Here is a 25,948-nt window from a genome sequence, read left to right on the forward strand (position 1 = left end):
TAGTTGACGCTGTGTACAAGACCGGTCCAGCTGAGCCTGGTTCTTATGAAAACTTGAGGGAAATGAAACTTCCATGAACTGCCTTACCTTTAGGTAACCGGACCGTTATGCGCGTGGCATTGATTTAGTAGCGCTGTCCACGGGGATTTTTTTGAAGACGAAGGACAACGTCAAAGACAACGTTGCCCTTATTAGAACGCCGAAGAGAATAGGCGCCCCGAGCGCTCGCCGTTCAATACAGTATTATGTCCGTTAACGAGTAGGCTGCCTAGCAGAACAGTATAGGGCTATACCTTCGCTCCGCAAGAAGATATCACATGTCCTCACCACGAAAGATACCGTTTTCAGAGGTGCTTGGGGCGCCATCGTCCGTACCATTCATCCTCGCCACAGCTTCGCAAGGCTCCCACGTTGTCAACTTCAAACTCGGCTCCAGGGACTCATTGAGATTGAACAGTACCCATTCACATCGGACTGGCTCTTCTATTTGAAGAATTCCACGGAAATTAAAATTGCTGTATCCGAATACAAGGTAGGTGATCGTGTTCTGCGAAGTCTAAAACGAAATGATGGGCCTGCACTGCCTTAGACGAATCTGGAGAACATTCACACTGTCAATATCCAAGCCGTTTTTGAATTGCATTAACTTCGACATCGTAAATGCTGGGCTATTCCTTATGATATTCGGTTCTAAACAATCCCCGCGAGCCTTCCATAATCGGCTACCCTTAAAGATGGTTCTCTTATATATACGACAACCCACCCACTTCTTTTCCCCAAACGAGATGTCGGACGCAACTCATGCCAGAAGTGTAACAGGTGCTACGCTCATTGATTCGAGTCCTTTACAATCCCCTTCAGCCTCTACTTTCGTGGATGCCCCCAAGGCTACGACAGAAAGGATTGTCCCACCGGAACACCCATACCGGACTCTAGTGCTCTGTTTTGACGGTACTGGCGATCAGTAAGTCCTGTTTTGTTTCGCCTTGACGCAACTTTTCATTCATTCTGAACTATAGATTCGACGCGGATGTTCGTTTTCTGCACTACTCTCACTCAGTTTCTAAAGCCTGATATTCACCCCAGAACTCGAACATTGTCGAATTTTTCACTCTACTAAAGAAGGATGATCGGTCAAAGCAGATGGTTTACTACCAAGTATGTTCCCCTCCAGCTCATTGCGTCTGAGATGAAGCGCTGACGCCATGCACAGGCAGGGATTGGAACATACACAACGCCACAAGTCGCTACCCCTCTCATGGCAAAAATATCCAAGGTTATATTACCTTCTCAGATGACTTCGGAATCACAAGGCTAACGGATGCTACCCGTTTCTCAGGCACTCGACGAAGCTATTGCTTGGAACCTTGACGCCCATGTCATGGGTAAGTCATATCACACACCAACTGTTGTTCTAGCCTGACTTAATTGATTTCTCCTGCTCAGGTGGATACGAGTTCTTGATGCAGAATTGTATGTCACTATATTCCGCCCTTCCCGCTTTTCAGAGTCTTATTTTCTCATCCACCGCTTTACTTCCTTTCTCCCACGAACAGACACAGCAGGCGACAGGATTTGCATATTCGGTTTCTCGAGGGGGTCTTATACTGCTCGAAGGTGAGTAAATCTTCCCCTTTCAGAGAAATAAAAATCGAATATCAGTGCTAACATGCGCCGTACCTCAGTCTAGCGGGTATGATTCACAAAGTGAGTACTACTTTTTATTGTGACGGTCTTTATCTGAACTACGACTACCTCAGGTCGGAATCTTGCCCGCATGCAACCACCAACAAGTTCCATTTGCGTACAAGATGTACACTCGTGCCGACGAAATCGGTTGGGAGCAATCTAACGCTTTCAAAAAAGCTTTCTCTATCGATGCCGACATCGAGTTTATCGGCGTATGGTACGTTACTCACACTTATAAGGTTTAATCGCGACATTTAACCCCGCCTCACCGAATAGGGACACCGTTAACTCCGTGGGGCTCATCCCGAAGCGCCTTCCATTCACCACATCCAATACCAACGTCCGAACATTCCGTCATGCAGTTGCCCTCGACGAACGACGTGCCAAGTTCAAAGCAAACCTATGGAACCGTCCATCACAAAAGGAGGCTGAGCTGGGGCTGGACGGTAAACCCAAAGATCGCCGTCATCACTGCGATGAACCCAGTCTGATGAATATGATTGCTGATGCGGCGGGGAAACAGTCGGACCACTCGAAGCATGCACATACGTTAAGGGCCCTGGAGAGGAAGTATTCCAAGGATCGGAATTCTCCGACGGATATTGAAGAGGTAAGTAGAAATTTATATTTCTTATCCACTTTCTCATCATTTCCGATCCGATCTTTCCCTAGGTTTGGTTTGCGGGATGTCATTGTGGTACGTCTTCTGAATTCCGAAATATTTTACATCTCTCTCATCTCCCTAAACAGATGTTGGCGGTGGCTCCGTCTCAAATGACACCAAACCCAACCTCGCCCGTATCCCTCTCAGATGGATGATTCGTGAATGTTTCAGAACCAACACCGGTATCATGTTCCACGCTGACCTTCTCGAAGACGTCATGGGCGTGGATTCCTCAGCACTCTACCCGACTGTTCTTCCTCGTTCTCCCCCATTGAAAATCACCGCAGAGCATTATATCAGGCGACCTACCTCCAAAGCAACAGCTTCAGTCACTACTTCCTCCCAGGTTATCAAACGACCAACAGAGGAAGAACTCGAGTTAGCTGATGCACTTTCCCCAATTTACGACCAACTCTCTCTAAAATGGTTCTGGTGGATTCTCGAATTCTGGCCAGTTCGGATGCGATACCAACAGGGGGATGGATCATGGAAGTCGTTCTTGGGGTGGAATTTGGGGCGAGGGAGGATCATTCCAAAGCAAAAGACGAGAGGGGTTAAGGTTCATAGGAGTGTGAAGATGAGATTGGAGGCTCAGCATGAGGATGGGGGAAGGTATGTACCAAAGGCGAAGTTCGATGAGCAGTATGTTACATGGGTGGATTGATATTTACTGTACCTTTTTTCTTTGGCACTGTATCCTTATTACTTACGAACCTGCCTAAATAATCAGTGGCAATATCAAGATGTGCTGCAGGTCAAAAATACGAACCAATCCATACGTGAGTCGGGCACGGTGGAGTTCAAGGAGTGAAGATGGGTCATGTTTGTAAATTGTTGACCCCCCATGTATTCAGTTCCGGAATGACGTATTGACGATCTTCCTTCTCAGATGAGGTTGACAGCCTGGGAATAGCAAAGCCAGTAAAGTTGTCTGTTGGTGTATATCGACGACAAGCGAGGGGAAGGCATGGTGACGTGGCGGCGTGATGGAGGTAGTCGCAGTGGTCCCTGGACCTCTTTCCCAAAAAGAAATAATTTCAGCTGGGCCGTATTCGGCTCGCTGGGATCCATTTGCCTTCACATGAAAAGTGGATTGATCTAGAGAGCTCGAGTAGGTTACAGACGACAAGCTGGCTCGGGTTGGGCTCGAATATCCTGCAGTAGTGCGCCGAGATAACTGAATCCCACCGATATCTTACCAATATCCGACGCCGCTTTAAGCTTTACTTACCCTTCGTTCCTGATGGTACAAAGGTATATGATCCCTGGTTACGTTCATACCTTTTACGGCTACAGGCATGTTTTGTGGCTTGCGACAGGCTTGGTTCAGCCACTGGAGTCATCAACATGCCAGTTATATAGATATCAAATAATGTTCGGTGTACCATAGATCAGAGAAGGGGAAGCGTCTCAGTAAAAAAAGATGAGGGAGTTAATGGGAGATTGATGGGAGATTTCAACATTGTGCGTTTTCGAATTGCTTTATATGTGTGGCAGCCTTAAATCGATGACAATTCTTTCTATTGGTATTTCTAGTTTGCACCATGACAGCGGGTACGGCGAGCCAAAGATTCAAATTCACGTCCGCCGTTTATGTATATGAGCGCTTGAGCCTTGACTGCCACGAGAAAACTTTGTGGCAGAACAACGACAGGAAGAGCCAATATGGGGAGGTTTTGAGGCGGCCTCGTCAAGCGTCGTGGACTGAGGACGAGTGCCCGGACTCGGAGTCGGAAAGGTCTGCGGCAAACTCCGAATTTTTCTGTTCCTGACATCCATCCCGGGCGCCTATTTATGATGTGGTGTTATGTGCGCTGAATGACTTCCTGAATGATAACAAGTAGGGATGTTGATGTCTTTACCCCTACTGAGCTGCATCAACATTCCAGTGATCCCGTTGAGAAAGCTCAGAAGAACCTCAGGCGTAACCAAGCCTTTCGAAACACAAGCAGCACTTGGACTACTTCAAATCGCCGTCGGCGTTATCAGGAAACCGAATGTACGGTGACGAGACCCCTTAGGGACCTCTATAAAGAGGGGGGTGCAACCCACAAACCAAGGGCCAAGTCGACCCAAGGAGTCTATCCAAGGTCTTCGTGGATCGTCAGAAATCCCGTAAGAAGCAAACAGGAGGTATCCCTAAAACACAAGCGCGATCCATTGACTGTCAGCATCGGGCAATGGAACGCGCTTGTTTTTGCGCTGACGGGCAGATCATTACAGCCAGGCACAAAGTGCCGGTGATACGTACATAAAACGTGGAATAGCAACCTTGGTCCCCTACTTTCCTTTTCCCCTTACGCCCATCCATTTACTTTTAATTTGCCGCTCCTTCATTTGGAATTTCAAACTTCTCAGAGAAGGTGAGTTATTCTCGCTTCAAGCGAGTGATAGTGGGTCGTTATTCACAGACTTTTTGTACTACACAGTTTCAACACAATGTCACCGTCTTTAACCCCCACCAAACTACGATCCTTCCTCTTTGCCGCCCTCTCAACCCTCTCCACCATATCCGCTGTCGTAATACCAACAGCTCCAGATCCAGGTGCCGTTTTCAACGAAGGTTTACAATGTAGCACTTCGTGGGTTGGAGACAGAGGGAAAATAGAATGATATGACGATTGAGTTGATGACGGGTGATAACTTCAAGATGATACATTTATCTAGTGAGTGTCTATCTTGTTTTTTCACTCCATTCCTTCTTTTTCTACTACGGTTTCTTCCTTTCTCCCCCTCCTTACTGAATTCCCATTTTACTACAGCCGTTGGATCAGGTCTAGACGGTAACAAAGACGCCACCCTCGACTTCACTTGTCCAGAAGTATCCCCATACTCTGCGATCTACTTCCTTTAATACTCTTCTTCATCCTCTCCTGGAGTCTTCCAGTGGGCAACACGGTTCACTATCGCGGATTCGAACGGTAACTCTGTACCTCCACCTGAAACAACGCAACCGGATGGAGCAAATATTCCATGGGTGTTGGGTCGCTCGGTGGGGGTGGAGGGACTTCGGGTTCTTCTTCCTCAAATGGTGGTAGCACGGATACCTCCCTCATCGTCACCTCCAGTACAAGCACGCTTGGCAATGGCGCTTTGGATTCTACTTCCTCCACTAGCACATCCAACCCAGTAACCACCACACCTAGTACGGCTATTTGCTCACTCCACCACCCCTTCATCCGTCGTTGGTACGCCAATCACGAATGTCGTCGGTACTGGTACAGGTATGACTACCCTACGGAACATAAACACAGAAGCTACAACCGGTGTTGGCCGCGCTACTACTACGCTAGGTGTTTCCGGAACTGGATCAGCCGGCAGTGGAAATGGAAGCGGACTCGGAGCTAATAATACTAGTAATACTCAGAACTCGAACCGTGGAAGTTTATTACGGTTTGACTCTTACGAGTTCGCCGGAGTCAAAGGCTCCCTTCCGGTCTCTTTTGTGACTGTGTGCCTTTTTTCAGTACTTGGTGTGTTCTTATAGGAGAGTCATCATTTTTTATTATTCTTGGGTTGAGATTCGGCAATGGCTTTCGGACTGTTTATCTTAAGCAATGATATCCTTACTGATATTGATACCACTAGTGCATGGAGGTGTATCGTATTCTCAACCTACTAGTACACCTCATGCTTAATTGAAAAACACCAGGTTTTGATACAATTCAGAAATACCAAGGACAACATCTCCGAACTTGACGTTGGATATAATTTAAATATTAGGAGACCTCAGACGGTTCATGCACACTTCTATCGCGAATGAAACAGAAACTCGAAGCAATAGGTATCACATTCTTACTCTCCCCAGGGAACATCACCACTGGAGCTCCGAACAGCTTCTCTGACAACGGTATAATCTTTCAGACCCGACGCCAATTGCAAGCTGCAACAAGACTCTCAGACATCCGAAATCATCGACATCCTTCGTCCCATCTCCATCTCAAGAAGCCGAAGACCCGAAACCGTAGAAAGGGATCGTACTACCACTGGCAACTGCGCCGAAGCCGAACCACCATTTGGAGTATGCGACTCCGTCATCAACCCCAGCTTCCACACTTCCGAATCCGCCCGCTTCTCCACAAACCTAAACCCACACATCGTATCACGATGTTTCCTCAAAAACCCATCCACCGAATCCCAATATGGGAGATGCGATTCAGCACACGTGAAAGAAAATGTTTGGAATGAAGGGAGGAAGAGGGTATCGAGAACGGTGGATACCTGGTCCCGGAGGTGAGAAATGATGAGTGGGTCGCCTCGAACTGCTACATCAAGTGAAAGATGTCTCAGTTCTGGGTGATGGACGATAGGGGATTCGGGGGAAGTCCGAGAAGAAAAAGGTCCAATATCCAGCGCCACCCTCAACTCTTCAACATTTGGTAAATGACCCAACACCCGAAACACTTCTTCCGCCGAATACAAAGTATGCAAACTCACAGATCTAAGCTGCGACAGCGGCCCTAGATCTGCAAGAGGGGGGAATATCGTACTGTCAACATTCCGCAGATGGAATGAATAAAGCGACGTGGCATCCTTAAATAAAGAGATGAATGATACAATGTCCTCATTATCTCCAAAAACCGGCCCAATATTGACTTCCACCTTTCTCAAACACCGAAGCCCACCACCCCCACCCCCACCATAGGAGAGAGTAGGCAAAAGGCATTTCCACACCGTACGAACACAATCCGCTTTCACGCAAAGACTCTCCCACCTCCACGACTCCGAAATAATCTCTCTCAACGCCAGATCACACCCCGGAACAGATCGTGAAACCAGCGTCAACGATATCGACAGCGGACAGTGTTCTCCCGAACGCTTTAACCACGTTCGAATTCTATCCGAGTGGTTCTGGAGATGTCTAGGACGGAAGGAAATGGAGGGTGCGTAGTTGATGTGATTCCAGAATATGGGTGTGGAGAGGGTGATATTGCGCCAGTGGCTGCAGATTGAGGAGAGAAGCAGGATGTTTTGGATGTAATTTTCATCCTCCCGGGGATTGCCGAGGTAGTGAGAGAAAATGGATGACCAGAGTTCGGCTAGCTGTGGAAGGTGGCAAGTGGAGGTTGAGCAAAGGTTCTGTCGGGTAGTAAGCATAGGTAAAGTAGCTCGAGTGGGGTTCTGGTGGGGGGGAAACGCCAATACTGTTGGTTTTGGATATTACGGGTGGAAAGTGGGCGTTGGGAGTTAGGGTCACTGACCGACTATTTATGCTCGTTACCATGTCAGAAACTGCAGGATGAAGTTCGAGCCCGCAGTCACTCCGTTGGGACGCCTTAAATGGGATCATCAACGCCCAGAATGCCGCTCGGCGCTCATAACAACCGCCGATCTCGTTCCTTGCGTATTGAATATTGAATGAGCAAATCTGTTCTGTCTCAACGTCATCATATCAGTTTTTCCACTGTTAGAGTGGCTGGCGGGGGTTCTGATCAGTTGCGCTTTCTGGAACGTCGCCAGCGCCCATCCCGCGCATACAACATCCAGCTGTACCACCCTACGGAGTCGATCTATTCGGTGATGCAGTCCTTTTCCCCAAAAAAGGCGGAAGAAAGAAGCGTGATGGCCGCCTCTGTCTGGCTGTCTTGCCGTTGTTTGGCTCAACCAAACACGTTCCCTTTCCGTGCTTGTATCCCGTCGTTCGCCGTTGTCGGAAACGACGGCGAACCAGCGAATGCATCCCTTTTTATTCCACCATCACGGCTCCCAATTCAATAATAAATAGAGCGTCTGCCGATCTAGACTGCATCCGAGCGGCACGATAAAGATTTATCGGAATCCTCATCGGCATCGCAGATCCGAATAACATTTTCCGTACTACAATCATCGACATTTGACCGACATGTTACAGAACCAATTGGTGAAGTATCTGCGACATTATTGGACAATGCGTTCGGGAGCCGGGTAGCATTCAATTCCATTCAAAGTTCAAATTGATTGTACATGTCTCTGATTAACCCTCCTTTCAACCGAGCTCAACGGTCCCTTCCCAATTACCATCCAGTTAGAAGGCCGCCTGTGCTGCCGCGATCGCAGCGTTGGCTTCGTCGGAAAGATCTTGGACTTGTGACTTCAAATCGTCCTATAGATTGGACGTTAGAATGGCCAGAAGCCTTTGAGCAGAGACGGTAAAATACTTACCGGTGCCAGCCCTACGATCGCTTGCTCAAGAGCCGCGACGGAAGCGGCCAGATCCCTCAGATCTTCCTTCAGTTGCGTGACGGCATTTGGGAAGGCCCCGAATACTGCTTTCTTGGAGACAAAGTCCTGACAAACCTCCTTTAACGCTTCAACAACAGCACGGAAACCATCGACTAGGCCGGGGAAATCGGATGCAGGGATTGATCGGCAAACCTGGAGTTACGGATCAGTTGCCTATGAATGTGGAAAGGGGAGAATACTCCTGGACGTACGCTCAAGTCCCTGGTCGTAACATCAACATTATTCGTGACGCTGACTAGATCAGTATGGACTTTCTGTTTACGAGCAGATTTGCTATAAACAGACAGACATCCGAATGACAGTAGTAACATACGAGAACTTGTGCGAGCGTAGCCCCGGTATCAGGAAGGGCAAGGATATCGTGATCAACGATGGCCAAGCTCCTTCCAACCTGCACGAAGTCGGCTTTGATCGTATCGACTGAACATGTGGCCTGAGCACAGACAGAGGTAGCAAAGAAGTTGAGTAGAGTCAAAGCGAAAATAAAAAGACGAGCCATGAGTACTTGAGGAATGGATGTCTGACATTCCTCGATTTTGAAGGGACTCTTTTATGGTGAGTGTACTGAATATAGCAACTGGTTCATTATTCATGTCCTCGTGAGGTATAAGCACCTGCACCTGGCTATTAATAGAGGTAATAATATCAAAATAGGTCAACTCCAGGTTGGAGAAGACTGTAAAAACGAAGAATTAAATTAATACAATGCCCACGCCACTTTTTGTCCTCCCGCTAACGAATGGGTTAATTCCTCGGTTTTAGTTGGTCTTCTAGGCACGATAGAAAGTTCCCTCAAACATTAATTGAAGTCAGCAGCGTGTAAGAAGAGTTGGTTGCCGACCACAATCAGTTGATTAAAAGGTACAGTAAGCAGCAAGAAATACACTTCGAGTAATATATTTTAACTGTCAAGTCCGATTAGGTCCTTTAAACGACGTTGACATATATCGTATCGTAGGATGTAGAGGGGATAAGCGACGCCTAAACGTGTGCTCATTAGTCGGCATTTCCCAAATTTGAAAAGGGAATGACTCACCCCAACCAAATCAAACTGCGTCAAAGAGATCTGGGCCATACCCTTCGCCAAATCACCTGGGATGCTAACCGTGAAGTTCTGGTGGGGAGGAAGGCGAGGGTAGTCGAGCTTATATTGAGGATTGAAAGGCCCGCTATACAAGATTCTCCCGACTCCTCTCTCAGAGGGTGCACCACAGGGATAGGACGCACAGCTAGTGAGGCCGAGCACTATCGCGACTTCGACTGCGCTAGACAGGAAGTTCTGAAAAATTCTCAAGGTCAGTTGGGCAGATAGAAAAGAGTAAGTACTACACTCACGGGACGGTCAACTTCGATCAAGAGGTCCTTTCCCGCGATAACGTCAGTGCCGTTGGTAGGGAAACCAATGTTTGCTCTCTGGGCAGCTACAGCAGTAGCAACAGCAACAGCGATAAGAGTAGAGTTGAAGAATTTCATTTTGAAGGGACCGTAAAGAGAGTTGGGCGAGGGGATGGGAGGGAGGTTCTGTTTAGCGCACCCTTTTTTATACTTCCTTCCCGGCTGAAAAATAATTTTCCGTTGCGTAAATTTAGAATTTAAGTTACTTACTTGTGTACAGCATTCAGGGAACGGCCATTAACCTCCTTCATGAACAACGGCCATGAAGACCGCGAGTGCCTAGCCTCGGGCCGATGCCTACTCTACAATATGCCCGCTACCTCATCGAGAGAGGGGTGTTTTCTCCGTGTCGTGAATAAACTTGGAATTGAGTGGATCGCAGAGGTAAAGATTCATCATAGCCTCGAGGCGCTGGATCCACTCCTGAAAGGAGTTGCGGTCTCAACATGCCGTCCTTTCCTAGGCGCCATTAAAAGCCTCGTGTCGGGAATTCGGATGTCCGATCATACCGAAGTTATATCTGTCGCAATCGTAAAAGTGGAACTGGCGACGACAAGCGTATTCATATTGACTACGTGCACTCTGAAACGATAGCATAAGGGACTCCTTGCATGTACGAAGGTCACTGAGAGCCTTCGGGGAAACACCAGAGTTAAATAAAGGGACCAACTAAAGGAGAAGGCAACGCACTAATTGCTCAAGCTCAATTCTCGCGTACGCATTGTCAACCTCCAACTTCTTGCAAATATCACAAGCGGATTTGCCACGCGGCTGCCGAACAATCATCGAGGGAATAAGTAGTAAGTTCTGCTTCCTTAACTGACAGGGACAGTAGTAACCTTAGGCTGGCTCTCATGTGTTCCGAAATTCCGATTTCGTAAATATTCTCCGAGGGGTGAATGGATGACTAGCAAATACTAAGCATCAAGTTGAATCGCAGTTGAATGGTGGAAGAAAGATACGCACTAGAGCGCTATATGATTAGGACCGCTCTGATGTTGCTTTGATGTGGCGACACCATCATCCCTCGTCATCCGCGACGACCCCTTCGTTCATGGCCTACCTCTAAAGTTTAGCTTGGAAACATGGAGTTCCTATGACTTTCGAGGAAAAGGACGAACGCACAGGGGTTCGATGGTCATGGTTTTGTGGGAGTGAAAGGGTTAGGTAACGTGCTGATCATCTGACTTAGGCAGCGGCTGTGCCTTACGGCGTATTGTTTGTGCCGTGAGGGCGATACCAAACAAAGAGATGAAGCCGCTTAGATCTTTCTACTCCTACCCACATTACTCAACACAGCGGCGCAGACGACAAAAACGACGCTCAGAGCCTACCAGGACGTCTAGGAGACTTAGTAGGGTTGTTTGGCTCTAGGTTAGGCCTCCTTCATTCCCTATTTCACCCTAGTATTGACCGAAGATGGACCCTTTCAGATTCCTTTCAAACTCGGCAACGAAGACGACGGTTTAGGACAACCGACGGATTTTTCCAAAGCTGAGAGAAACCTTCACATATCTACGACAAGAACGGCAACGACAACGACGCAGCTACTCTCGTCTTTAGCGGGAGATCTCGAGTTCAATGCGGCTGGAATGACCGACGATGTTACCCATGGAAAAACCCAGCGAGACCTTCCACCATCACCTACCGTTCCTCTCAAGCGCAAATTGCTGCATGTAATGGAACCGTCAACAACGACGCCGGTCGCCTCCACATCTAACTCCACGTTACCCTCTATCTCGACTCCCACTCCGATCCCACCCACTACTCAAGCTGGCAACGACGAACCGATTCATTGTATCTGCGGGATCACCGTCGATACCGGATTCTCAATATGGTGTGATGGGTGTTCTAAATGGGTTCATGGCGAATGTATGGGGGTGGATTTGAAGGACAAGGAGAATCTTCCGGATAGGTGGTGGTGCTGGGAGTGCGACCCTCGTCCTATTGATAAGGAGCGTGCTCAGAGGATTCAAAGGGCAAAGTTGGCTGGGATAGAGTGGAATGAAGCAGAGTTCAATAGAGGAGCAGGAGCAGGAGGAAACAGCCAAAGCCATACAAATGGGAAGAGACGAAGTAGTCCAGGCGTCGAACGAAAACCTCGGAAGCCGATATCTACAGCCGCCGAGGGTGGGTTTGACGCCAAACGCAGACGGAGGATCTCCAGTGCTGTTACCGTTACAGCCTCACCAACTATATCCACGACCACAAACTCGTTCCCAGCTCATGCCCAGACAGCGCCAGAAGACGAGCAGGTTGACGTCGACGACGACGCATCCCAAAACACTTTTATTGACATTTCCACCGACATCATTCCGAACCATGAAACTCGCGACAACCTTCGTCGACATGCACACACTTGGCGTGGTGTCACGGCTATTAACGACGACTCGAACCCACACCCTTCAACTACTCCTAGGCACTTACACCCCTTTCCACCCACTCACCATCCGATTGCGCTCCATCGTTTTCCAAATTCTTCGCCATTCATACCACCTTCGTATACCGTCCATGCCAGTCAACCTATACCTTCATCACAGTTCATAACGACCTATCCTTCCCTCATCACACCTACCTCTCAATACCTGAAGGACCCTCTTAATGCCTATGCTCTCTTGGGAATGCCGAAGCCTTACGTGCATCTCATAGGGCCGCCTTTGGACCTAGCGTTAGACGCGAGGTGGTATGGGGGGAAAGGAAGATGGGTGAGGAATGGGTGTAAACCTAATGCAGTGATCCGGCCAATCATCTGTCGGAGGAAGGAAACCGAGAACGGGAAGCCGAAAGAGGGAGAGAAAGGGGAAGAGAAGGAGAAAGAGAAGGAAGGAGAGAATGGCGAAGCGGAAGGTGACGATGAGACCCTTTCGTTCGCGTTATTCGCCCTGAAGGACTTGAAAGCGAACGACGAGATTGTGTTGGGTGAGTTTATCCCGCTGGTTCGTTTCGATTTATCATCCTTATCCTGACCTGTTTTCGGCTTTCAGGATGGGAATGGGACGATGGCAATGTGGTGCATCAATTACCTGCATTGATTGGTAGTGACACGGTCAGGATTGGGGGGAAAGACACTGCCAACGGGTGCGTACAGAACACATGTTTTTGACTTGTCAGCTCTCCTTCTTTGCGTACTGTTATGGGCTCCTTTCCGCCGCTGTTTTCTCTCATTCACACCTGCGTTTCTGTCTTAGTGCTGACAGCTCCTTCAGACCTCGCAACGTCTCACACCTCAAAGTTCAATTGTCTAATATTCTCCATTCCCTACAATCCACCTTTACGACTTGCGCATGCGGTAACTCGTCCAGAACTTGCGTTCTGCGTCGGATGAAGGAATTTGTTGGTAGTCCAGGCGACGAGTTTTCCTCCACACGGCAAGCCCCTACCAACGTTCCTCGTACGCCAGCTGTACCTGGATCTCCACCACCTCCCACTCTCAGCTACGTTCCTCCGTTTCTACACCCATCACCTTCAACCCCATTTCCATACCCAATATTCCCTCCAATGCTCGGTATACCTACTCCTTCCAGTACGGCTATGGACGAAGACACTGAAGGGAGCGATGTAGGCCCGTCTAGACTACGCGAGCCTTTATTCATGGCTCCAACGTTGTCGTTACTTCCTCGTCTCCATGCTCCCGTTCAACCCCATTCACCTGTGCCCCAAGAAGACAAACAGATATGGGGTCCCAAGACTCGTCTCTCAGCACGTCAAAAACACCCTACGCTCAATCTAAACCTCGATTTGGGGCCGTTGATAGGTACGAAACGCGGGTTTCGTGCTCGTGAACGGGCACCTGGTTCTGGTGGATTAGCTGGGTGTGAGATGTGGCCTGGTGAAGATCCGTTGGAGGACTTTAGGAAAGCGAAGGAGAGTACGCCTCCTACAGAGGATGAGGCTGAAATGGGCAGTAGGCAAAAACGGGATTTGAGAGGGTTACGACTGGATACTTTGGATGGTGGTTATTGGGGAAGGAGCAAGGGGAAAGGAAAAGAGAGGGCTTTTGAAGAGGACATGGAGGTGGATGACGAGATGAACGGTATGGTTTTTTCTACCTTTCGTCGTCAACCTTCTCCTTTTCTTCTCGTTACTCTTCCTATTGTGCTTCGTCTTTCCCCGTATTCTCTCCATATCTTAATCCCTAGCACACCCTTGCCACTTCACTGTCACTTTCGCCTATGTATAACACTAACATACTTGAATGTTCTTACCTTCAGGAAATTTTCGCGTTCGAAGGCGAACTCGGTCACAACAGCAGCAGCATCAACGGCAGAAGGACATGGATACCGATATGGATACTTCGCTGTCACGTACGTGTTACATTCCTTCCGTCTGGCTTTCTTCCCGCTCATCCTTCCATTCCGCTAGGCCCTCCGCCAAAGCCCAAATCGCCATCACCATCACCACCACCCCCACTACTCGAGGATCAGATGCCCCCGAAAATGCGCAAAGCGAGGATTCAGAGGGAGGCGAGGGCTTTGGTTGAAGCTGAGACGGTAAAGGAAAGGACTGAAGGGTCTCTCGGTATCAGCGCTGGAGATGCTATGGCTGTCGACGAAGACAAGCGTCAGGGTGCGTTCCTTTTTGTTTTCTATATACGCTTTCTCGATAACTAAATCTCGCTTTCTGACAGGTGATCTCTCTGCCGACCAGGTTCGCGAACTTCCTACAAGAACACTGTCTCAAATGGAAATGCCTCCACCGCCTGTACCCATCAGAGAAGAACCAAATAACATCCTCTCGACGCCACCTACACCGCCACGTTCAGAGACAGAAACACATAAGTCAAGAACCGCTTCGCCTCCATCACCACCTCCGATACCTTCTGGTTCATCTCGTCGTGCGCCTTCCCCTTCACCAGCTACGACATTTGCGCAATTGTCTTTGGTATCACCTGCGCCTCGCAGCCCAATCCTTGTTGAACCTTTCACAATCTCAGCTTCGACTAGTGTAAAGGACGTTTCATCGGAAGACAAAGAATCTTCATCAGTCGAACCTCCTGCATCCCCGCAGTCACCTGAACCTACTAGGACCGTTTCCAGATCACCTGAGGAAGCCAAAGAGCAACCGCACTTGGTCCAGTCGCCGAAGCCCCTCGAGATCACTCACCATGGAGGCGAATCTTCAGGGGTAAGGGAGACGAGGGATGTGGAGATGGTTTCTGATCTGGAGTACTTGGATCCGTCACCAGCAACAATACCCTCGCACTCGCCACTACATGTATGGGAGCCGATGAGTCGAGTCCGACCTTCGTCTACGACGGAAACGCAACCAGAAGAGACAACGAAGGAGATAAAGCAAGAGATGGTGGATAAGGCTGAGATGGTGATGGACACAGCGGTGGTGGACCCAATAAGTCAAGGTTCTGGTTCTGGTTCTGGTGCTGAAGACGTTGAGATGAACGGTGTCGAGAATGAGTCCATTGCAAGTACACCGGCTTCACCACCTCCGTTATGCACTGGCTCTTCGCCTCTTTCTTCGCCTCCGCCAGAGTTAAACAACGATGAAGATGCCGATATGGATGTTGATCTGCCACCACCGGTATCCCAACCTCTGCAGTCATCTCGTCAATCTCCTTCACCTTCGACTACTGTTGGTCGTTTGTCAACGGAACCTCCTGTCGTTAGTGATGACGACGAGGATCCGCCAACACTGGTGCCAAAACAACCTTTCAAGTCGCCTCCTCATCAATCATCTTCACCTTCGATTACTACCAGTCGTCAATCAAGGGAACCTCTTGTCGTCGTGGACGATGACGATGATGAAAAGGATCCTATCACGCTCAATTCTTTGGAGGTTGCTCTGAATGGGCACAAGTTACCGTCCTCGACAACCCTCCGGCCACAGGGAAGCGCTACGCCAGTTTTATCCCCTCAAAGCTCGTCTTCAGTACTACCTGGTTCGCCGGACGCACCGATGAAGAAACAGAAGCTGTCACTGAAAGACTTCGCATTACGGAAGAAACGGATGAGAGAAGCTCAGGAGGCTGCCAAAGGTGATTCGCGTGGGGAGGGGAAAAGTCAGTTGAGTGTAGTCGAGGGTGAGATGCAGGAAAAGGTTTATGGCCAGATGGATGAAGTAACGAAACCAGAAGAGATCACGCCTGCCAAGATGGGTCTACGGTGGTTGCTACAACCATCACAGCCTGGCGGGATGGACCTTAATAGTCGTATGCCCTTAACATCTACCAACGCTAGTCCACAAGAGAATTCCAATGGCGCTAACAAGTTCTTAAATCCGACCGTTTCCGACATCGAACCTACGAAAGTCACTGCCTCATATGAACCGGCGGCAGTCTCCTCGTTAATGTCCTCAACGAATGTAGAGCAACCCAAGAAACCGAGGATCACTATCAAAGAAGCTCTTGCCACTATCAAGGCTTCTGCCGGTCCGCATACTCCATCTACGCCTACTCCCACGTCCTCTCTCCCCAATCCACCCCCAAACCTGATGCACAAACTCCCTCCCAAGCCGAACGTTGCACCACCCCTCAGTACTGGTTCCACCTCCGCTGGCGATGTCATTAAGAGCATCGCCCATCCTAGCATTCTTCCCGGTGTCAAAGCTCACCTACATTCGCCAATCGAACGACCTGTAACCCCCGAAACTCCACCTTGGGAGCGAAGTGAGGATGATTCCCGAGGTCGAGAACGTAATCTTGACCCGAACAATAACGACCGTTCTTTTTCGCGTCAACATACACCAAATCCTCATTGGGATGCCTGGTTGAAGAGGAAGCGGAAGGAAGAAGGGGAGAAAATGAGGAAGCAGAGGGAACTTGAGAGACAAAGGGAGGTTGATGATGAGATTGATAGGCAGAGGATCGACGACGACAATCGGTATTTGAGGCAGATGGAGAGAGTGCGGGAACGGGAACGTACTCGAGAACGGGAAAGAGAGAGAGACGACGGCTATGTGGACGATGGACAGGTTTTACACTACGACGATGATCAGGGGTATTCACGAAGTCGTAGTCGGGATTTGGTTGATCGTCGAAGAGATGACCATCGGAGGAGCAATGAGCGCGAACCGTTCCCGAGAAGACGTTCCTTATTCGACAATGCACAGGAAAGCACTGTTTCAAGCTCCAAGTCACCATCCCCTCTACCTACCCAGCGCTCCATCAGTCCTGCGAAGAAACCGAGCTCAACGGCGGTCTTCTTTTCTCCTCCTCCTCCACCTGATGAACTTAAGCCGTCTGCTCTAGCACATACACCAGTAGTTGCAGCACCTAACCTTTCCTCCAACCCTAAATGGTCACCTACGATGGTTTCTGCTGCAATGAGTTCGAACGGCGATACCTTTACTTCGCTCGCCGGTCATGCGCCTTCCAGTACTCCTGTTCCCTCTGCATTAATCTCTACCTCGATGTCTGCCTCCCCCGTACCTCAACCGACTGCCGTATTTGTCGCTGCTTCTCCGGCTCTCGCCATACCATCGTCAGCACCACGTCCTAAAAGTCCGCCCACTCAACCCAGATCGTTTGCCAATAGTGGGCGCGAGCCACCAAAAGCTCCTAGAGCACTCATAGCTGGCGGTGCTCTCAACCGTACAGGCGTGTTTCCCTCGACCGCAGTGGGACGAATACGTGAACGGGATCGAGAGAGGTATCACAACTCTGGGACAGATGGGAACTGGAATGAGGGCTGGAGGAGGGGTTAGTAATGTTCAGATGAGGATGTCCGTGCTCTTTTTTTGTCTTCATTTTTTTTCGGTTTCGATAATATCTGAATCACTTTTTTACTCTCTATATCTTGGTTTATGTCCTTTTTCCTCGATTTATTAGCCCTATCATTATTCGTTCCTGTGTTTCAAAGTGCTGTGCTCTGAACGTAGTTTATCCTTATTATTTTCTCTGCTGTACGATAAGGAAATTAGTCGTAGTGTATATATAAATGAATCATTCGGTACTAATCGGCCCAACTCCACTAGAAACACCTTTCAAAGTTCTACACTTGATACGAAAACTACTTTACAAACCTAAGTATTCGGGCGGGTCAAAAAGCTTATTGTGGAGCCCAAAGGTCTGCCGACAGGTTCTGTAAGTTGACATTTACTCTCACCCAGCTCTTACCTGCACGAATTATTTTCTTCGTTCTTCATTCAAGTTTACTCAAACGCCTCCTTCAGGCTTGTTGTCAAATCCCATGGACCACGCTTCTGTTGACCCACTGGTCATAGAAACTGTCAACTGTCCTCAATTGGTCCTCAATCCGTAACTTTCTTTCTTCCCTCCACACATGTGAGTTCTGCGGCTTCGGCACCCCCTTGCATCTCCGGTCTAGACTCTAGACTGGTTCCTCTACGTTTACTACTCGACTGGCCTGCCCTTCTCGCTCACCCACCCATTTTTTCAGAACCGCGCCGCAACTTGCGTCTCGAAAAGCTCGGCATCCAGCGGTCTAACCCCTCAGAGATTGCGGTTTCCACAGGCGAATTGTGTGCGACCTTGCGTAAACACGTCTCCTGTCCAAAAGCCAGTACTAAGGCCGTAAGGACCGAGTTACCCGAGTTATTACTTGTTAGGGAATCGAGAAGAAAGAAAGAACTCATTCGCCGTTTACTCGACTGGAAATCTTGCGCAGTCACAATTTGAAACGCCGTTCAAACACTCGGACATTATGAGCAAGCGCCATGCATATGAGTACCATCTCGATTGTATTGGAGTGGTAGTTATTTTGTGACTCCTACTTTCATTCAGTCAAGGCAAGTAACGTCATATTTCTTTTAACAAACGTCGATAGTACAAAACTACAAAGGTGGGGGGGGGGCATAGTTGGAACGATTTCAGGGTGAAGTGCATTGTTCGCAATTCAACATTTTTTCTTCGTGCATTCAAAAATTCATTTGTCGTTTTCTTGTTGAAAGCCCTCCAGAAACATGTTAGGCAGACCTCCATCCAGTCTTTCCCAGATCAGGACGGAACACCTCCCCATGATTCGTCCAACCATCCCATTTCACCGGCCCTTTCGGTTCCCCATCCCTATCCCTGCCCCCTCCGACCCTAGCAACGTAAGCCGAAGCTACCGTTATCACCGGCGTAACATATGGTTCAAGCGCCTCCGGACTGTCCCAGCCAATCTGGTGCCCAGAGCCTTTCGCATGCCCCACAGGAATCTTATGCCGATCCAAAATCGTCGCGGATAGACGACTTTTAAGTTCATCAATGAGAGCTTCGGGAGCAGCGGGTTCGACGTCTTGGCCGAGGGCCTCCACTAGGTCCTGAACGATGTTGTTAGGTACAGGGAGAATACCGTGGATAGTCGATCCCAATTGACGTTTCGCTTTGCAGGCTGCACAGTTGGAATCGGGTTGACGGGCGAAGACACTAATGGTGCCAACGTGTTCCTTGTGCTGAAAGAAAAGGATCATAAATTAGGGCCGGGGATGACAACAGGTTGTGACTCACATCGTTTCTATCCGTATAGCCGACTTCAATCGAGTAGGGACCATTAAACGCGGATTCGGGCGTTTGAACGCCAATTACGATCCGTACGGTATCCCGTAGTTGAACACCAGTGTCAGAGTCACTATCTTGAACGGCAGGCTTGACGAACGAAGCCAATTTAGGCGGCAACATGGTGAAAGATTTATCTAAATAGTTCGTGGTGAGTTTGTGGTGGAAGTCGGGTAGAATGGACGTATTTATCATCTCACCAACACCATAGTAGTCCTGAAGAAGTTTACGATATTTTTCACGATCGGAAGCCGTAGCAGGCTTGGAAACGTCAACTTCGCCAGCAACAACAGGGTAGGTGTAGTCTTTCCACGCCGGCAGATGAGATTTAAATTTACAACAATATCATAATCAATCCGTGAAGCTCGCAGGGAAGAGTTGGAACTTACATTTGGGTACTTTACTGTCGACAAAGTATCTGACATCATCAGAGGTCCAATATCCTTCGTCTTTACGTCGGAAAGGTGCAAGTTCGGTTTGTCCCAAGAGTTCAGAGTTCTAGAAGCGGAGGTTTAGCGGGTGGCATCGAGCTGAAGAGGCTACATACATAAACCAGCGCATAAGTCCCCTGGCTTTGTGTAAATGGGTACACGGCTCCATTGTCCTCCCATTTTCCGATCTGCATGAGAACATAGCCTCAAACAACGGCCTTTTTCTGACAGCGAGAAAGGAGATGTACGTAGCATTCTTTTGGATATACATATTCCCAGAGCGCGTAGAGTCGATCGACGTTGCAATGATGGATATAGAATCTGAATAACAAGCAAAATGTGAAACGAGGACGCGCGTAGTGTAAGGATAGCTTACATAGGATCGAACCCAGCCTTGAAGCAAGGAGAAGAGTCAAACGTTAAAAAAGGAAGTTGATACAAGAACCCACATAGTCCGGATACGACATGTGGCCATTTCCACCGAAAATGTCGTGGATTGAATCGTGAACTCCTTCGAGGGAGTCTTAAGTTCGTTATAATCAGCAAACGAGTGGCACCACAAAACGGGAAGAGGGCATACCAGCGGTGTAGTAGTGCAACCGATTTGTGGACTGAACGGTGTGGTTCGAAAATTCATCATAGCTAGAGAACCAATCAGCGGTCGTTGGATTAAACAGAACATTACTAAACGTACATGCGAGAGGCGGTCGTTGGAGGAGTTGTAGTCGGCGGCAAAGTAAAGAGCGAAGATACACGGTCTCTAAGACTCTGCGCGTTCTTTTTCAAAGCCCTTGAATGTCCGAGTCAGATTCAGTTATTTTTGAAGATTCTAATCGCAACCGCAACTTACGCGTTCAACGCAGGGATATCGCTGTCTGGAGGATTGGGGTCACTCTTAGCGTAGCGAAAGGTCCGCTTCCATTTTGCGAAGTAGGCAGTCACCTATTAGGAAAATTCCGAATTGAGCTGCTATGCAAACGGTAAAAATCCGAGGGCTATGCAGAACTTACTTTGCTCTCAGGCTGAAATCAATTATCAGTCGATTACTAAGAGAATAGAGGAAGAAAAAGCGCCCAGCTTACATCCGTAATATCTTGAAATCCATCGGGTATAGACTTGAACGGAAAGTAACTCAACGGATTTGAGCAAGTTGCCGTCACAGTTGTGCCTTTCAAGACCAGAGAAACCCGATCGTCGGTTAGTACAACTGGCAATCCGTCCTTGGCATTTTTGGCCCAATCCCACCAGCTAGGGTCCTTTCGTCTGAGAAAGATAGCTTTCTTTGAGACAACAGACGTACGGAAATCGCAACTCATTTGCGGCTTGAGTCCATATACCCTGTGGAAAGACTTTGCTGTCTTCAAGGATTTTGGCAAGGGCTTCCGCAATTAGTCCTATGGATTGCTAAGTGGGAAATGGCTAGTTAGGGAGGGACCTGCAATGGTATTAGGGAGCACAGCTACGAACTTCGATGGCCAAAACGTAGGGACGATGCCTATAGGCAAATTTCGAGTTAGAGGGAAAATCTTGGAAAGATGATATAATACGGCTCACCAACTCGGAAAGAGGACACTTCCGTGGTTACAATACTATAAGGCAAGGAACGCTGAGCTTGTGACAGTGCAAGAGGGAAGGTGACTCACCCCACCGAAACGCGAGGGCATCGGCCCTATATCTTTCGGATCGGTCTTGTCATAGTCCGCTTTCTTAACATGATCTGGATCGCCCGACCAAGCCTAAAAAGAAGGAAAAGATGAAGTCAAAGTATTAGAAACATTCGACATGCAGATGAACTGGCCCGACCTGGTACGGAAGACCATGGATACCTGCAACTGTGGAAAAAATCAAAGCAGCAGATTCGGGTGGTTTGCTGAGGACCTCATAGTAGGCCTTGAAGATAGCTTCGAATTCCGAGGCACTCCCCTGTCCAGGTTGAGCTTCGGGTTCACGTTCTTGGATGATAAGGTAGCTCATGATGAATAGAGCAAATTGGAAGGGTTTGTTGACTTGAAGGTCATCGATAGACAGACGAGGATGGGTTCCCGTGCCTTCGCGGCCGACGATAGGAACAGGGAAGTCAGGCATCGTGGAGAGTGCGACGAAAGGATGCTGAGGTATAGATTGGGCTCGACGGTATACTTATAAGCTCTACTCGAAGTACACGTGGCGAACAGTCCTGTTCGTATTTTTTCCGGAGCTTGAAAACGCCGTAAACAAAATGTGTTGAGGTACAGATCGAGAAGTACACTGTTTGTATTTTCCGGAGGTTGGGAATCCCCTAGCTTGAGCTTGACGAACCATCTGATAAAAGCGTCAATGATCAAGCACAAACCTAACTCCGGTAAACCGTATTAGATCGAAGCAGCACTCAATCAGGGCGTCCTGTGGGGCTTAAGATTTTGTGATATTGTTAGAAGGGCCCCAAAGAAAACAAGGTCAAGTAGAGAAAGCATAAATGTTCCCACTTGCAGAACACCGTCGGAGAAAAGAACGACATCTTGAATGTGGCTGAGCTACCATTGGATTGGAATTAGAATTAGATCAGAGTATAGCAGGGTTAATAAGTAGGAGTCTTTCAGAGCTTTTGAAGAAGACAAGCTCCTAGCTGAAGCTGATTGACGATTGACAAAGGGTAACGCCGACCTCAAGAACGGTTAGTCTTTTTTAAGTCCGATTGAAGTCCGCTGGTTGGGCAACCAGCGGTCCGATGGGCCGGACCTACCCGGTTGCGGGTTACTGATTTAACCATGCCGAAATCTTCAACCCGTTACTTGCCCATACTCTCATCCACTCTGAATCCATCCCCTTCCGAAAAGGCCATTCGTTCATATCGATAACAATTGGGGTGCCCACGAGACTCGTAGTGGCTCCCTTGAACGTCATTGTCCATTCCCTGATCGACTCAAAGCTGCTCGCGCACAATCAATCGCTCAATCACCATCTTAATTGCTTAGAAGACTTCAGCCACAAAAGTGACCCCATTAATCTTAAGTTTTGATCCACCCATGGAAAGCCCAAATGTTGAAGCTGATTGTACTTTGTCGCCCCCTCCAATCTGTAAGAGGTGTCGAAGCGCGTACGGCCACACGAGCTGAAGACATCTGTTAGACTACATGGCGAAAGTAAAGACGATGTCCGGTGAATAGAGGAAGGAGTGATGTCAGTACGCTTGCCAAGCGATGTCCGGGTCTTTCCGACGGAAAGTCCATTGTTCTGCTATTCAAATACCGATAGCCTTTGCATAGTAATCCCTGACTCAATTACAGAAGTAGGAAAAGGTTATTTAACCTGTGAAAGATATGGCACTTTATGTTACGGGCGGGGAAGAAATAGTGGGGCCTTCTATATAGGGGCGATGAGACTCTTACTTCAAGTAGACTACGACTCGCGAGCGATATTCTCCCTGCTTCCAGCTGACTTTCCGGTGATATTTACATGCTGCTGCTACACTACTAGGTTCTCAAGGTGCAACACAAACACTTAAAGTTCAGAGATAACATTAACGCTGGATAGTGCAACCCGCTTTCAATTGTCCGTTCAAACTGCTGATCGGACATTGGTATTATAGGTACCGTTGCGCCTATTCACTGGTAGCGATTACTAAATAGAATTCGGAAGTAATGACAGTTGAAATTCAAAATTGGGAATGAAAGAAGAATTATGGGCTCCGGAGAATTGTAAGTGTCAATCCACTTGTTGGGAAACTAATTCAATTCTTTAGATTGATAGCATGTGCTCACTTACTACTCGGGTAGTAGGCCTTTTCTCCTCCGTCAATGTAGCCAAAAATGGCCTACATTACGTTCGATGGTGAGCTTTATAGCTAGGAAGAAGAATCAATTTCACCAGACCAACGAACCGGCTTGTCCGCTGACCTGTGTTTGATTTTGGAACCGATTAGGGGATTTAAACTTCTGCGTTCCATTGAGGTGAAAGCAGGATTTCTCCACATGAACAGAAAGTCAAATCGACACATTGACAATAGAGTCAGTGTCAGTAGCTAAGCAAAAGGATAGTTTTAGATTGGTCATGGGCACTGAGAAAGATTCAGTATGGTGCAAGTCAGAAGGGGCCCCCTAATTAACGCCAACAAAGCGAGTTTCCTATCGAGATGAGGCCACGGGTCCCCTTGAATTCTTTCACAACAGGTATCGATTTTTTAAAGTTGGATGTAGACGCGTTCCGTGACTCTGGGGTAAGATTCAAATCAAACCTCCAGTTGAGTCAAGTACAGATCTTGCTTGTGCGCCCTCTGTGTGGTAGGATAACGACGCGGGACTGAGACCTATATTCATTCAAGGCGCATGCTGGTGCTCAAGTAATCCGAAGAGAGGCTTCAATTTACATATTCCCAACTTCGATTGTGTTTTCTCCGTGTGTAAAACAGCGCAGGATCTCAAGCTTCAACCTCGGTGTGTTTGTTCAAATCGCTGATGAGCGGGTACTTGCTGAAGTTGTGATCTCTTCTCTAAGCGGACCCGTGTACGTCTCATCCCAACAGGTCTTAGTAACCGGCGCGGGTCGATGTCGTTCCCATCAGACTTTCCATGGTTTATTCGCAGTACCCTCCAACGCGACAGACTTTCGTTAGCGTTATCACAAGAAGAAAGTTTTGGAATGGCAAAAGACAGAACCCTACGATAATTCCGTTACAGGGAATCGAACCCTGGGCTATCGCGACATCGGGTACTCGGTGACAACTGAGAGGCGATAATGTTAGCCACTACACCATAACGGAAGATGACAAAAGTTAACTACCCACCTACATAACACAAATTTCGCAACCTCAATCAATTTCGAAGGCAGGAGTGAGTAAAGTGGACTGTGGAGATGGGAAGAGTCCTGGGGGCTCAACGTTCAGCGTTCAAGTCGAGTTGCAAGACCTCGTTACGCAACACACGATATGTAGGATTATGCAGAAGGTTCCATAAAAGATATATGAATGGCTACCTCCTTTACCTGTTACGGTGAAACCGGTAGCTAAGTAAGAACGCGAAAAATGGATTCAAACTGCCGACGAAATTAGATTTGGTCTCCGGATACCCATGCGTGTTACTCTAATTCGCTCCAATAGCCGTACCGGCATCAAGGGACCCATTTTGTGTCTACAAAGCCAAGAAGCGGCGGTCTGCTGAGAATGACTATTGTAATCAGTTGGATTGTATACTTGAGAGGGAGATCGAGCGTGGGTTTATGACTTGGGCGGTATACTCATCGAGGTGGAGTCGAGAGCAGCCGTAGAGGTCCTGTACATAAATGATTTTCTATAAAGCTGGCCTCTCACCTGGACGAGCTTACCTGTGCCTATTCGTTTCGACCATGACATCACGTAATGCCGACAGCTGAGGGAGGCATTTCCAAAACAAACCAAAACCCGATTTTTATCCTTGACGCCCACAGTTGTCTATATCCACTACCTCCTTTACCATTTTGTGCAAGGAAAGCTCAAACAACCTGTTTTCTTAATGGTAAGTTTACCAGTGCCTAACCTGCTTATCTGACATGACAGATAAAGAGGAAATAGCTGGCTGGACATTCATAATACATAAAAATAGCTTTGATGAGACTAACATTAACATTCATTTTCTTTGTGGAATAGAGTGTGAATCTGAAAACTTACGGTAGCACAGAGGATGTTACGTTGACTCTGGGAGATGGAAAGAGGCTGAGAGAATGATGCTGCATCGTGACTCATTCCTTTGCCTTGATATTAACCCCCTTGCTGAATAAACTAAGCTTTATGAGACGGAAATGCGCCTGTGATTCAAATCGAAATCCATGGGTGCTCGGTACTGGTGGTGGGAGTTGGTTGATATTATACCTTGACTTTGAGTGAAAGTTTTGTCTAATCTGGGGAGGTTAGAATAGTGAGAGTGGTAGGGTGGATGGCTAGCTGTAACAGGCCCTTGTCGATTGTCGAAAGCAACTCCTATAGCTGCAGACTTCAGCAGACTTCGGCAGACACCATGCATTCCTGCATATTATATAATTTGAAGGATGCAGTATGCTAATATTTCTTGTATGCTTGATATGTATGCTAAAATATACATGCCCCTCATTTGAGGTACTGCTTATGAATGGTCATAAAGTCCCCCA

At 48.1% G+C, this 25,948-nt stretch overlaps 6 protein-coding genes and 1 non-coding gene across 7 annotated transcripts; 2 read left to right on the forward strand and 5 right to left on the reverse strand.

Moving 5' to 3' along the window:
- Positions 1-785: 785 nt before the first annotated feature.
- E1B28_012970 (uncharacterized protein) lies at positions 786-3,081 on the forward strand (the record flags this gene model as incomplete). The annotated part of the gene is made up of 12 exons (XM_043158120.1): positions 786-964; positions 1,020-1,032; positions 1,087-1,158; positions 1,214-1,276; positions 1,340-1,385; positions 1,447-1,473; positions 1,557-1,617; positions 1,686-1,707; positions 1,761-1,906; positions 1,966-2,299; positions 2,362-2,386; positions 2,440-3,081. 12 exons carry the CDS (start codon positions 786-788, stop codon positions 3,015-3,017), a joined length of 1,566 nt encoding a protein of 521 aa, XP_043003463.1. The 3' UTR covers positions 3,018-3,081.
- A 3,169-nt stretch (positions 3,082-6,250) lies between these two features.
- Positions 6,251-7,598, reverse strand: E1B28_012971 (uncharacterized protein; the record flags this gene model as incomplete). Its single annotated transcript, XM_043158121.1, has 1 exon — positions 6,251-7,598. Exon 1 carries the CDS (start codon positions 7,448-7,450, stop codon positions 6,251-6,253), a length of 1,200 nt encoding a protein of 399 aa, XP_043003464.1. The 5' UTR covers positions 7,451-7,598.
- Positions 7,599-8,357: 759 nt separating this feature from the next.
- E1B28_012972 (uncharacterized protein) lies at positions 8,358-9,074 on the reverse strand (the record flags this gene model as incomplete). Its single annotated transcript, XM_043158122.1, has 4 exons — positions 8,358-8,435; positions 8,495-8,707; positions 8,767-8,829; positions 8,889-9,074. The coding sequence occupies 4 exons, from the start codon at positions 9,072-9,074 to the stop codon at positions 8,358-8,360; spliced, it is 540 nt and encodes a 179-aa protein (XP_043003465.1).
- Positions 9,075-9,502: 428 nt separating this feature from the next.
- E1B28_012973 (uncharacterized protein) lies at positions 9,503-10,048 on the reverse strand (the record flags this gene model as incomplete). Its single annotated transcript, XM_043158123.1, has 3 exons — positions 9,503-9,556; positions 9,612-9,854; positions 9,911-10,048. The coding sequence occupies 3 exons, from the start codon at positions 10,046-10,048 to the stop codon at positions 9,503-9,505; spliced, it is 435 nt and encodes a 144-aa protein (XP_043003466.1).
- Positions 10,049-11,226: 1,178 nt separating this feature from the next.
- Positions 11,227-17,961, forward strand: E1B28_012974 (uncharacterized protein). Its single transcript, XM_043158124.1, has 7 exons — positions 11,227-11,344; positions 11,404-12,889; positions 12,955-13,048; positions 13,177-14,003; positions 14,182-14,274; positions 14,333-14,536; positions 14,598-17,961. Exons 2-7 carry the CDS (start codon positions 11,563-11,565, stop codon positions 17,624-17,626), a joined length of 5,574 nt encoding a protein of 1,857 aa, XP_043003467.1. The 5' UTR covers positions 11,227-11,344; positions 11,404-11,562; the 3' UTR covers positions 17,627-17,961.
- An 886-nt stretch (positions 17,962-18,847) lies between these two features.
- On the reverse strand, positions 18,848-21,937 carry E1B28_012975 (uncharacterized protein; the record flags this gene model as incomplete). Its single annotated transcript, XM_043158125.1, has 18 exons — positions 18,848-19,318; positions 19,374-19,558; positions 19,622-19,726; positions 19,811-19,919; positions 19,969-20,040; positions 20,101-20,173; positions 20,229-20,245; positions 20,302-20,375; positions 20,433-20,494; positions 20,547-20,642; positions 20,703-20,794; positions 20,863-20,874; positions 20,935-21,100; positions 21,153-21,256; positions 21,320-21,347; positions 21,407-21,441; positions 21,496-21,588; positions 21,656-21,937. 18 exons carry the CDS (start codon positions 21,935-21,937, stop codon positions 18,848-18,850), a joined length of 2,076 nt encoding a protein of 691 aa, XP_043003468.1.
- A 2,559-nt stretch (positions 21,938-24,496) lies between these two features.
- On the reverse strand, positions 24,497-24,590 carry E1B28_012976. Its single transcript has one exon. It is a non-coding gene; the product is annotated as a tRNA-Glu (tRNA).
- Positions 24,591-25,948: the final 1,358 nt, after the last annotated feature.

Source organism: Marasmius oreades, chromosome 9 (genome assembly GCF_018924745.1).
Source record: "Marasmius oreades isolate 03SP1 chromosome 9, whole genome shotgun sequence".
NCBI classification, from domain to species: domain Eukaryota; kingdom Fungi; phylum Basidiomycota; class Agaricomycetes; order Agaricales; family Marasmiaceae; genus Marasmius; species Marasmius oreades.

Bases quoted from the DNA above. Each gene is read 5' to 3' on its own strand.
- E1B28_012974 (XM_043158124.1), top strand. From the start codon at position 11,563: ATGACCGACGATGTTACCCATGGAAAAACCCAGCGAGACCTTCCACCA. The intron at 12,890-12,954 runs GTGAGTTTATCC...TTCGGCTTTCAG, and splicing joins GAACGACGAGATTGTGTTGG to GATGGGAATGGGACGATGGC. The intron at 14,275-14,332 runs GTACGTGTTACA...CCATTCCGCTAG, and splicing joins TATGGATACTTCGCTGTCAC to GCCCTCCGCCAAAGCCCAAA.